The 13,636-nt window shown below is 47.2% G+C and overlaps 1 protein-coding gene across 2 annotated transcripts in view; it reads left to right on the forward strand.

Moving 5' to 3' along the window:
• SH3PXD2B (SH3 and PX domains 2B) overlaps window positions 1-13,636 on the forward strand; it is a 123,392-nt gene that overhangs the window by 64,340 nt on the left and 45,416 nt on the right. For both annotated transcript variants that reach the window (XM_086362200.1, XM_086362201.1), the window contains exon 5: window positions 6,354-6,445. In XM_086362200.1, the coding sequence (XP_086218326.1) occupies window positions 6,354-6,445 (92 nt within the window). The remainder of the gene's footprint in view (window positions 1-6,353; window positions 6,446-13,636) is intronic.

The following is a 13,636-nucleotide window of genomic DNA, read 5'->3' on the forward strand; positions in this document are numbered from 1 at the left end:
ACAATGAAAACAAGACTCAGCCAAATCCTGCCCCACACACAAGCATTTGTTATCAAGCAGTTCCCTAAACAGCTTCTCGAGTTGTTCTGTAAACTTGGTGAAATACCAGCTGTCTTGTCTGACGCCACTTTGCATGAAAGTTTTCTCAAGACAGATGCAATGATATCGTAGTGGCAGGATCAGCTAATCCTAACCATGGTGTGACAGTAAAATCTTCAGGAAGAGGCCGAACACAGAGGATTCAGAATCCAAGAGCTAGGACACCATGTCGAAGGGTGTTTAATGCTGGGCTCAGCACGTTCTGTTCATGCAAGGGCCATCCCTCATTTTGCCAGCGAAGAAAATGATTTCTGACAACTGTTATGCTAGTGGATAGAGGCTGTGGTGTTGGTCAGAGGGGGATATACCTGAAGCCCCAAAGTTGCCTTTTCTGAAGTGAGAACTTGTGATTAGAGTCTATTACTTGCTAAAGTGTTCATTCCTGATGAAGGTCCTTCAGATATTAACTCACCATTATTAGAGTATAGGTTACATTAACACACACATATGCATTCCTTTGAGTTTGTGAGTGTATATGCTCATGCCATGGTACTTGATTTTTTTATTTTATTCAAGTACAATTGATTTACAGTGTTTTGTTTATATCTGCCGTACAGCAAAATGACTCAGTTATGCACATATGTATTCTTTTTCATAGTTTTCCATTATGGTTTATTGCACGATATTGAATATAGTTCCCCGTGCTATCCAGTAGGACCTTGTTATTTAACCATCCTATATATAATAGTTTCTATCTGCTAATCCCAAACTCCCAATCTATCCCTCCCCCACTGCCTCTACTGTGCTGTAGGCAGTGTGGGGACTTCCCTGGTGGCCCAGATGGTAAAGAATCTGCCTCCAATGCGGGAGACCCAGGTTCCATTGCTGGGTTGGGAAGATCCTCTGGAGAAGGGAATGGCTACCCACTGCAGTATTCTTGCCTGGAGAATTCTATGGACAGAGGAGCCTGGCGGGCTACAAGCCAGGGGGTCACAAAGAGCTGAACGTGACTGAGCAACTAACAAGAACAACATAGGCAGTGTAACAACAGTGTTTATCAGACTCCAGTCCCTGAGACCTCACCTGAAGGTTCTTACCATATTCAACCACCTGTATTACTATTAATATTTTTCTTTAATTATTCACTTTTTTAACTTTTTTAAGAATATATATTTTAGAGGAAATTTTATAGCACAATCATAATATAAAACTGATTTCACTTACCCCAAAAGTAAAAATTAAATCAGTGATGCAACAGCAACAAGAAATGTTTTTAAATCTAGCCAGCTGCTGTTACCTACTATTGGAGGAAGGTCTGCAAAGCCTGGTCCTGCTCGTGGGAAGCAAGTTAGGAAGTACTTTCTTCTAGGAATTTTATAGTTTCAGTCTTACGTTTAAGTCTTTAGTCCATTTTGAGTTGCTTTTTTGCATGGTATAAGATAAGGGCGCAATTTCATTTTTTTTGCATATGGGTATCAGTTTTCCCAGCGCCATTTGTTTAAGAGATTGTCCTGTCCCTGTATGTATTCTTCGCGCCTTTGTTGAGGATCAGTTAACCACATGCATGGCTTTACTTCAGGACTTGGCAATGATCTCGTGGATATGGCACCAAAAGTGCGGGGAACAGAAACGAAAATAAAGAAGTGGGAATAAATCAAACTAAAATACTTCTGCACAACAAAGTATACAATCTATAGAGTAAAAAGGCAGGCTATCAGATGGGAAATCACATATTTGCAAATCAAATATCTGATAAGGGGTTAATCCCCCAAATATGTAAAGAACTCATACATCTCAATAAACAAAAAGAGCTAATAGCCCAATTTTTAAATAGGCTAATGGCTTGAATTTCTCCAGAGAAGATGCACAAGTGACCGATAGGTATATGAAAAGTTGCTCAGCGTCACTAATGATCAGGGAAATGCAAATCAAAACCACAATATAATATCACCTCACGTCTGTCAGGATGGCTGGTATCAAAAACAACGGCAACAAGACAACATGCTGGTGAGGATACAGGGAAATTGGAACCTCGCACACCGTGCTGGAGTGCAAAGTGCAGCTGCTATGGAAAACAGTTAAAATTAAAAATAGAGCTGTCACGTAGTCAAGCAATGCTATTTCTGGGTATTTGTCAAAGGAATTGAAATTGGGATCTGAAAGCGATGTTAACACACCCATGTTCATTGCAGCACTGTTGACCATAGCCAAGATGTACAAGCAACCTAAATGTGGCCTGTACATACAGTGGAATACTATTCAGCCCATACAAAGAAGAAATCCAGCCATACACAGCAACAGGGTAAACCTTAAGCCCGTTATCCTAAGTGCAGTAAGCCAGTCACAGAAAGATCAAATATTGTATGGTCCCACTCACTTGACACATCTAAAATAGTCAGATTTGTAGAATCAGAGAGTGAAATGGTTGGGACGTCCCTGGCCATCCAGTGGCTAAGACTCCAGCGCTTCCAATGCAGGGAGCACAGTTTCCATCCCTGGTCAGGGAGCTAAGATCCTGAATGCTGCAGGTGTGACCTAAAAAGAGAAGAGGTGAAACAGTGGTTTCCAGGGGCTGGTGGGGAGGGAAAAGTGAGGAGTTAGTAATCAATAGGCACAAGGTTTCAGTCAAGCAAGACAAATCAGCTCTAGAAATCTGCTGTACGGCAGCCAATAATACTGTGTTGTGCGCTTAAAATTTTGTTGAAGACACAAACTCTGTCTCTCTAGCTGAGGCGTTGTTACTGAACTGAATCACCTTGCTGACTCTAAAGTCACCCCGGAAGCAAGCAGCACACTGTTGTTCTTGGTACAGTCCAGAGGGCCAGAGGGTTAACCACATGTTTATCAAGCAGCTAGTGTGTGATAAACACTTGCTCACTTGTTCTGTAGCCCGAGTAACCCTCCAGGTAGGGTGTTACTTATTTCCGTTTTACAGACTGAAGCTCAGAGGTGCCAGAATGTGGCCAGCGCAGACCTAGGACCTGTCTGACGTTACACAGACAAGCAGGACTTGCTCTCCTCACCTCTCCTTGTGCCCTATGTCATGTAGCCACATCTATCAATTCCACGGGGAACAGAACCAGAGTTTTCCTGGAACTGTGGTTCTCTGTCATTACTGACCAAACACGAAATGATTCTGGGGTATTTCAGAAGCAGAACTGTTGCTGTGCCCTGGGTCATGATTTTGGAAGTATCAAAGCATTTGGAGCCGCCCTTTATGAGTAACTTGGATTTATTTTATGCTTCAGGGGTTTGGTTGGGCTTTTACCTCCTTAGGAATTGCTCAGAAACAGAGAACGTGGTCTTGTCTTCTGTGGGCCTCGTTGACCCTTCTTCACTGGTCCTTTGGGGTCTCTGCCCATTTTAGCAGACAGACCCCCTCCAGGCAGAGACTGTGGCCACCTCCAGGCCTCATCCTCATTTATCCAGCAGACACTTTGGACCAGATATCAAGGCCCTCTCGGCACTGTCGAGGCACCTAGGGAAGGTACAGGAGGAAACACTCTGTCGATTTGAGGTAGAGGAGCTGGAGTCAGCTCCTTTGGCCCCCACGTGGCCTAGTTAACCTCCCCAGAACCTCCATTTCCCCATCTCTAGAGTGGGCCAGCCCTCTGAGGATGATATGACATGATGCAGACAGATGTATTTTAGGAGCCGTCAAGTGCTGAGCCCACAGAAAGGGAATGTGGTGTTTGCAGTCTGGCGGGAGCCGCAAGATTTCTGCCCACGAGGCAGCCAGGACACACCACAGTCCAGCATAGTATGATCAGCTCCTTCATTATGTGGTTCCAATTGCAAGAACTGCAGGATTTCGGAGGAAAGAGCGAACCACAGGGAGCCCCAGGACAGCATGAGAATAAATACTGTTCCAAACCAGAAAGAGGGTCAGAAATGGGAGGTGGGGGGGTGGTATCCGTTTTCTCCCTCTTGAGCTCTCCGCCTCTGGCCTGGATAAGACTGGTTCTGGGAAGTTGCTGCAGGGCAGAAGATACTTATGCAAGGCTAATAAAAAATATCAGTGAATCACAGATACCAGGCCCTTCAAGCCAACATCCTTTATCCTTCTATCCTTATCCATTGTAGAAAGTTGACAGTGACCAGGAAGGCACACTACTAAAACATGTCCACCCACTTCTCCACTTTAGGTTTGGGCCAGGTCATACATCAGGAGAAGGCAATGGCAACCCACTCCAGTACTCTTGCCTGGAAAATCCCATGGATGGAGGAGCCTGGTAGGCTGCAGTCCATGGGGTCGCGAAGAGTCGGACACAACTGAGCGACTTCACTTTAACTTCTCAGTTTCATGCATTGGAGAAGGAAATGGCAATCCACTCCAGTGTTCTTGCCTGGAGAATCCCAGGGACGGAAGAGCCTGGTGGGCTGCCGTCTATGGGGTCGCACAGAGTCGGACACGACTGAAGCTACTTAGCAGCAGCAGCATACATCAGGAGAAAGGTCCTGTTGGATCAGCAACCCACTTGAATCTCAAGGGGTGAATAAACAAATGTGTCATATACATACAATGGAATACCGGTTAGCCTTGAAAAGGAAGGAGATTCTGGCACACTGCATACAATATGGGTGAACCTTGAGGTCCTGATGCTAAGTGAACCAGCCAGTCAAAAGAAGACTAGTACTGTGTGATTGCCCTCATATCAACGAGGTGCCTGCAACAGTCAGATGCGTACACACAGAAAGTGAAATGCGGTGCCCGGTCAGGAGGGGAATGGAGAGCTGTTATTTGCTGGGTGCGGGGTCGCAGTCTCCCAGGATGAGAAGAGACCTGTGGATGGTGGTGATGGTCCCACCACAGCGTGACTGTACTCAATGCCACTGAATGGACACGTAAAAATGATCAAGATGGTGATGATGTTATGTATATTTTACCACAACTAAAACTTCTTTAAAACCAGAAAGATAAATCATGGATGGGCAAAATACCCCCTGAAAATGCTGTAGAAGGTGCCACAATCGAGACCCCCCAGCCATTTCTCCATAGTCCATCATCGTCCATGGTAGGGTTAGAAAATCACTTCGCGTGGGGATGGCTTTTAGAGCCTTGTTTCACAGAAATTACAAGACAAATCTTTTTCACTCCAGACTCAACACTCAGCATGGTAAGAAAGCACAGGATAAGCACCAGGGAATGAGGCCTTCTGCGGGGAGAGCAGGGTCCTGCCTCACTCCATAGCACAGCTGTGCTGTTTAAATTCCAGTATCTGCACTGGCCCTCTCCCTGCTCGGAAGTTTATAATAAAGTGTGTACATGAAACAGCTCTACTGCACTCAGATTTGCATCCTCAGAACCTGTGCCAGAGGGGGTTTAAGTGAATATTTGCTAAATTGTTTATTCATTTTGGAGCCATGGTCTTTGTTTCAGATCCTTTCATGATGGGATGTACCCTGTAATTCTGTCCTGTTTGACCCAGAAATCAGTCAGTGCTGGGCATAAGTAAATGTCTGTTGAATCACTGAATAGCTGTTGGTAGATAAATCAGCATAAGAAATGCCTGGGTCCACTTTGTTTCCTCCCCCCACCCCCGCTGCCTCCTTATCTAGCTGGTTGGGACAGTTGAAGCTCCTTAAAATGATGAGCCACAGGGGCAGATGAACATGGACATGAGCAGTAGGACGTCCCGGGTATCTCAACCTCTCTGACCTCTACCTAAATCATAAAATAGTCACTTCGCTTGACCCCTCAGATCCGTGAGTTAGGACATGTGGGCAGGTCACGTTGGAGACAACCTAACTGTCACCAGTCAGCAGGCAGCTAGTTGAATAAAGCCTGAGATTTCTATCCAGCAGACACTGAGTGTCCCGTAGAGATGGTGATATAGAGGAATAATGACAGGGCATGAAATTCACAATTTTTAAAAGCATTTTAATTGAAGTTTAGTTGATTTACAATGTCGTGCTAGTTTCTGGTGTACAGCAAAGTGGTTTAGCTATATGTATGTGTGTATATATTCTTTTTCATATCCTGTTCCATTATGGTTTATTGCAAGATGTTGAAATAGTCCCTGTGCTCTATAGTAGGACCTTGTTCACAATTTATTGTTTTGTCTAAATATGTACATATTATTTGTCAAAGTATGCCTGTAATATATGTGTGTATATATTCTGTGTGTGTGTGTTCCCTAAGCCAGCCATGGAGCATCACCTGGAAACTTGCTAGAATTGCACATTCTCAGGCCCCACTCCAGACCTACTGAATCTGAAACTCTGGGGGGTGGGTGATCACGATGGAGTCTTGACTTTCTGCATCCTGACCCCTCTTCCCTTCCGTTGAGCTCGCCTGCCTGTCTCTTCCCCAGGCCCTGATCCAGCTGCCCCCGTATATCTCCCAGTGTGATGAGGTGCTACAGTTCTTTGAAACAAGACCGGAGGACCTGAATCCCCCCAAAGAGTAAGTTGGTTTGTGGATCTCCCTCGGGCGCGTTCTCAAAGCCCTCCTTCCTGCCGGACCAGCCAGCCCAGGATCAATTACAGGAAAGCTAAGTAAAAACGGAACTAGATTCTCTCATTGGAGCCCCTGCCAGGCCTTACCTCTTACGGCCTCCTCAGTGACCACAGGCGGCGTCGGTGAGTTTTACAGGTGAAGGAAGCCGGCCGCATGCACCTCTGAAATCCCTAACGCCCTACGCTCCCCATGGCACGTGAACGGGAGACGGTGAGCCCCTGAGGTGGGACCGTGTGCCCTGTCCTCGAGGGCGGATGTGCACACGACCACCGGGGGTGTGAGTGAGAGAGACCCCGTGGAGGCCCCGTTGCTAGCGAGTGGCGGGACCAGGGTGTGGTCGCGTTCTCCTGCAGCAGACAGCCTGCGCCCCCCCCCCCCCGCCCCCCAACGTGCAGTGTGCATCGCATAGAACCCAACACGCCCTGCCTGCCGGCCTTCTCGTGCCAGCAGTGGCTGGCACCCGCAGGAAACGCTGACTTACGCATGGTGCTTTTTAAAAAAAGCCCTTTTGGGGGAAGAGGCCTCCTGCCTGTTTGCAGAAAGAAGGGATCTGTCTAATGGAGAAGTCACAGTAGAGGGAGTGGAGGACACAGATCACAGGTGCTGGGCTCTCCTGGGTCCTAGGAGCAAGAGCTGGCAGGCTTGGGGGTCCACTGGGACCCTGGCAGGAAGAGCTGAGAAGTGCCAGCCAGGCACAGTTTTGGGAGGAGTGCGAATGTTCCTCTTAGCTCTGAGCATAACTCACTGCCTAGAGCAGCAGCGGCGACCCAGGCTCTCGTGGGTTCAGTATTAGGTGGGGCTCGAAAGACCCACATTGCCTTCTGGAAGTGAATCTGGTGAAGACACAAAGCTTAGTTTTTCAATAGTCCTGTATGGTGAAAGCAGCAAAGAGTTCTAACAAGTAGAATCAAGCCATTTATACACACTCACAGAGCGACACGCAGAATCAGGTTTGGAGGTCACCCAAAGTGAGCTGCTTGCTCAGGACTAATGGCTTAGCTATCTACCGGTGATAAACTTAACTTTCCGGAATAAATATCGTTTCCTGTGACAAGCCCAGCATAAGCGAATATACCTTCTCAGAGACAGCCTACAGAAGTGTGGGGGCGATTTCATAAGGGACCCCAGTAAATCTTTTGAACCAGAACATCACAAGGGAATGCCTTGCCAACCCGTGGATTTTTTTGGAAAGATGCAGAATAAGTATAAATCTGTTCTTGGGCCTGCAGCCCATCCTGGCTGATATTTCCGTTCCTGGTGTCTTCATCATTTGTGCCTGGTCAACATTCCCCAGCTTTTATGGACAGAACAAGACATGGTGAAATATTCTCAAGGGATCTTTGTTTGCAGTGCTCCAGGCAGTCGAGTTAAACTGTCAAGTTCAGGCTTGTAGCCCGTGGCTTTGAGTCTCATTTCTGGGCGGGGGGCGGGGTGGGGTGGGGTGGGGTGGGGATGTGAATCAAAGGATATGGAGCATAGCGTGTTCGGTTCCTACTTCATTGTCTCACAGAACTGCCAGGGAGGAGTTGTCATTCCATTTTACAGGTGAGGAAGTTGAGGTTCACAGTAATGAGAGACACTTGCCCGAGGTCACACAGAGGAGAGGTGAGGTGACTCTTCCCCAGGTCTCCCTAAGTCTGAACGTAAGCTCTGTGTGTTCCTTCCACCAAAGGGACAACCAGACTAAAGAGAAAGAGTCTGGATTTGCAATCAGGTACATCCAGGTTCAAATCTCGCCTCTACCACACATGGGCTGTGTAGCCTTTGGCCTTGATTTCCATCCCTGTGAAATGGAAATAGCAATGTATCTTATGGTTATAGTGACGATGGAGTGGCTACCACAAGTAGAAATTCCAGGAACCTGCCAAGAGCTCAAAAAGTGGTGGCCCATGGTATGTTTTCCTCTCTGGGTGCCCAGCCATAGCTGTTTATATCCCAGAGTTGTCCAGGATGCCCCTCGGTAGGCCCTCACCAGGAGGATTGCTGGGCCACTGTTAAGCCGAGTGGCTCTGGGCAGGCTGCTGCTCACGCCTGCTCCCATCTCCTGTCTCATGGGGTGGATCTGATTGCACCTCCCTTGCAGCTTTGCTCGAGTCCAATGACAAGATGCAGAGAGAAGTGCTTGGCCAGCACTCTACAAACCAGACTCGGCACCCACGGGAGGAAGGGCAAAACGCCAGCCCCTGAGGGGCAGATCTGACCTGGGTGTGGCTTCCCTGGGCCACTGGATTCCATAACATCCAGATTTTCTTCTGCCTCATCTCAGCATCCCAGGGATTTTAACTTTGAGGAGGATCACAGAACATTTAGAGAACCCAATAAATGCTTTCTTCCTTCTCAAAAAAAAAAAAAAAAAAAAAAGCCCCAGTTTCTGGAGGTCCTCAGTTCTGTCAGATCCCATTCAGGGACCTGAAGTTAAGAACCGCCACCCAGGCGCCCCTTGTGAGTGTTAACACTCGCATGTCCTCAGCCTCCTGCTTGGCGAGAATGGTGTGTGCATCCTCAGCCTCTGAGCAGGCCTCACCCCAGCTCATCTGCAGAGATGGGCGAGGGCCAGGCCTGGGGCAGCCTGCTGTGCTGGAGAAGAGTCTGGCCACTTCTGTGCAAGAAGGAAGGACGCTGCGGCACGCGGGGTGGAAGCCAGCCCCCTAGAGGGCCCGGGGTGTCAAGAGAGGCTGGTGCCATGGCGTGACCTTCCCCACTTACTGGCTGGCTCAGGCTGGCAGAAGGAGCACAGGACTGGGAGGTCTAAAGCCAGTGGTGTTCCCAGTTAGGAGTGCCAGCATTGTTCATCCATCAGGAAATAGGCATCGAGGTCCTGCCCCCTGCCAGGCCCAAGGGCTGGGCATGGGGACATGGAGATGACGTGGCAGATGCAGTCTGTGCCCACAGGGCACTTCTGGTCTGCTGGCCAGGCAGCCAGCTGTTCCCGCCGGGCAGAACGACCCCCTCTCCTCCCCTCCCACCCCACTGACTTCATCTGTGAAACAAGACCGCGTCCCCTGCCCCACCCACATTATGGGGTTACCGGGAGACTGAACAGAAATAACAATGGGGAGATTAGGACATGATCAGTGCTGGTTTTCTGAAGTTTGGGGGCTGAAATCATGATGGTGCCCCCTGGGTATTATTAGAAAATTCTAAACATAGATTTTCTCCAGTTTCCTGGAGTTAGAGTTTTGTTCTTATACTTTTCAGGTGAATCCGTTTCCTCTTAGGTGGGAATAATAGTACTGTCATTATTGACAAAGGAATTGGTTCCAGGGCCCCCCACAGATACCAAAATCCACGGATGCTCAAGTCCCTTATGTAAAATGGTGCAGTGTTTGCATGAAACCCACACACATCCTCTCATACACATTAAATCATCTCCAGATTACTTATGATACCTGATGCAGTATAAATGCTCTGGAAATAGTTGCCAGGCACACAGCAAATATAAGTTTTGCTTTTTGGAACTTTCTGGAAATTTTTTTCCAAACATTTTCAATCCAAGGTTGGTTGAATCCATGGATGTGGGACCCACAGTCATTGTGAGGTTTGGCTGTATGTGTGAAGGGCTTAGCACAGTGCCTGGCACATAGTAGGTACTCAGTTTTCACATCTCCTTGGCTGTCAGGGCCAAGATGCTTGGATTCTGCAGTCTTTTATGAGATGCTAAGAAAGAAGCTAGTTGGTCTGTTTGGTTGTAGTACGTCCCTGGAAGGAGTGGGTACCAGGAGTGGGTACCGTGTGTAGATGCTTGTTCTCCTATGGGAGGACCAGAGTCTTTCCTCGCGGGCCTTCCAGATGGCTCTCCCATCCCCCACATCTCCGGGCGAAACCCAGCAGAGACAGGGTCAACCCATTCAAGTGAGTTAATTTCCTAAATGTTTCCCACAAGTGCCACCCACACTGAAAGCCTGGAAAACAATCCCAGTTCTTGCCTTGGGGAGCCTTACAGGCTGGTGGGCACTTTTTGAGCTAGAAAAGAGGCAAGCTGGTTGGCATTAAAGTTCAAGAGTAAGAAGCTCTTAAAAAAAAAAAAGCTCTTGACTCATGGTTGGAAGGGGAAAATCTCTTTGCTCGGTTTTTCTGTTGGTTTTACTGTTGTATATAGTAAGGAATATTTTGTTATTTATATAGTAAGGAATTAGTTTTGCTGTATTTGTTGTAAATATGTGTACCTTTTATCGTGCATTTATATTTTGTTTCTGGATTTTATGATGTGCATAAGTCTTATATTTTTGCGAAGTCAAATCCGGTGCCCAGTTTTTTTAGTTGTGACTTCTTTCACTTGCTTTCAGTCTAAGAAGGGCAGTTACCATTCAGACACAAGATAGTTCCCTTAATTTTTTTCTAGTTGATTTATGGTTTGGGGTTTCTTTTAATATTTACTCATTAAATCGATTAGCATTCATTTCAACTGACGGTATGTGCTGAGAATCTTAAGTTTTTTTCTACAGCTATAACCTTTTGAGTGCTAGAAGAAATCTTACTGCTCCGATTATTTAAAAACAAAAAATAAAAAAGACTACAACCTATAGTGTTTAATGATCATTTCCCTTTCTTCCCTCAGGAATAATACAAGAGAAATATAGCACCTGCCCTCAGGAGATTTCTATACTTGTGGGAAAGGCTGTGTGAGCATGTGAATACAGGTGTGCATGCACACACACAAGCACACCCACAAATAAGAACATCCACTAAAAATACAAAACACAGCCTAGACTGTACCCCGCAAAAGCACAAGGTAACAGCTAAGATAAGCTAACCGGCATCCTGCGGAGTGTGTCTATCTGGTTCCCAGAGTTTTCCTGGAAGGAAAGGGAAGTTTCCTATCTCTCTATCCATTCCCTGCTTTGTCCTTGGACAAGTCACTTGACATCTCTGAGTTTCTCTTTCCTCATCAGTAAAGTGGGCACAGCTAACCTTGCTCACATCTTGGTGAAGCAATATCCTGCTCATGAAGGGTGATAATGGTGTCAGGCACACGACAGATACTTTCCTAGTGATGCCTTCCTGTCCTTAAGCCAGACTTTGAAGAGGAAGGAAGGGAGGAAAGAAGGAAGGAAGGAAGTTAGTTGCTGAGAGCCCAAGGGGTGGCTCTGGGACCACAGCAGACAGCGTCACCTAGCTGTTGTTTAGGGAGTACTGAATTGTGAGGGCAGCCGCTCAGTGGCGTTAGTCCCTTGATCAAGTCTCTGATGCTCAGCCCTGAGTAAGGGCTTGCAGTGGAGATTGGGAGATTTGCCCAGCATTTCTAAGCAAAGACATCATGGGTTCCAAATGGTGCTTTTTGGGAGGGTTTTTGCTGCCATACCTGGGAAAACTTGGGATCACCCTGAGCAAGTCACACAGAGGAAATAGTGTGCTTGTTTGAGCCCACACCAGCTGCTGCTTGACCCCGAGAGCCCCCTGCCGCCCCTCACTCCCCGCTCCAGCTGGGCCAGTGCAGCGGTAGCAGCGGGGACAGGGCAGGGCAGGAGCCGGGATTTCAGGTGTCCCGGACCACGGTCCAGGTCACAGCCTGGACAGCCATGCGGACAGAGGGCGCTCTGCTTAGAAGCAGACTTTAGGGGCCTTTGCTGGTGTGTCCTGAACCCGGCCGTTTTAAGGATAGCTCCTCCCGCAGAACTGTACGGGGCTTGGTCAGAGAGTGAGCTCCAGCCAGGCCTGCCGGGTTCCAGTCCTGGGAGAAGCGCCTCACCTCAGTGGGCCTCCATGTCTCCACCTGCGGAGTGGAGTGATGGGAGGGTTCTGGGGGTCAGTCGAGGTACAGCGCTCCGACCAGGACCCTGTCCGCAGTGGACGGCAGGGACAGTGAGCGGGAGATTCCCCTGTCACCCTCGCCTTCCTCCACACAGAGTGTGACACTGGGCCTCGCTGGACAACACCTGGCCAGAGGACATCACTCCTGACCGGCCCAGCCCTGCCGCTGCTTCCAGACATGCAGAAGGGCAGCCCCGGGCTCCAGAGCTTAGCTCCCTGCTCCCCAACTTTTCAGATTACACCAAAACATTATTAAAAAACCCAGACTTTAAAATCAGACACTGAATAGACATTTCTTCAGAAAAGATACAGAAATGGCCAGTGAGCATATGAAAAGATGCTCAGCATCCTTAGCCATCAGAAAATGCAAGTCCCAACCACAGGGAGATACCACTTCATACCCACTAGCGTGGCTGGACTCAGAAAGATAAGACAGTAACAAGTGGTGTTGAGGACATGGAGCAATTGAAACCTCCTCATGTTGCTGCTGAGAATGTAAACGGTGTAGCTGCTGTGGGAGACAGCCTGACAATTCCTCAAAAATTAAACCTAGAGTTACTGTTTCATCAGCGATTCCATCTCTATGTATGTAACCAAGAGAAATAAAAATTTGTACATGAAAATTTGTGTATACCGTTCATAAAGCATTATTTGTAATAGCCAAAAAGTGGAAACCACCCAAATGTCCATGAACAGATAACAGTGTGATTTATCCACACAATGGTATCCCATTGAATAATATTTTATTCAGCCATAAAATGGAATGGAACACTGATGTGAGCTACCACATGGATGACCCTTGAAAACATTATGTTACACGGAAGAAACCAGTTACAGGCCACCTATTGTATGATTCCATTCATAGTGCACGTCCAGAATAGACAGAGCCTTAGAAACAGCAAGTGTGTTAATAGTTGTCAAGGGCTGGAAGGAATGGCAATGGAGAGGAGCTGCTAAGCGGTACGGGGTTTCTTTTTAGATGAAAATTTCCTGGAATTTGATGGTGGCAGTGGTTGCACAACTTTGTGAATATTACTAAAAAAACAGTGAATTCTATACTTTAAAAGAATGAAATTTACGCAAGTGAGTTGCATCTCAATCCTTAAAAATTTAGACAGACTTGGATTCAGACCCTGGCCATGCTGCTTGCAAGCTGTGTGACCTTGTGTGAGTTAGTTAGCCTCTCTGTGTCTCAGTTTCCTCATCTGTAAAATGGGTGTTCAGAGAGCACGTATTTCTGAGGGTTATTATGAGTATTAAGTGAGTGAACTCAAAATACCTAGCAGGATCCTGGCACAAGTTAACAGTATTTATCAGAAATTTAAGTATTAGCTAATACTGCCATTGCCACAGTATCTATCTCAAGCCAACCATCTCATCTTACTT

Source organism: Bos grunniens, chromosome 20 (genome assembly GCF_055505025.1).
Source record: "Bos grunniens cultivar Pamir isolate PY7600 chromosome 20, Bosgru_T2T1.0, whole genome shotgun sequence".
In the NCBI taxonomy this organism is placed as follows: Eukaryota; Metazoa; Chordata; class Mammalia; order Artiodactyla; family Bovidae; genus Bos; species Bos grunniens.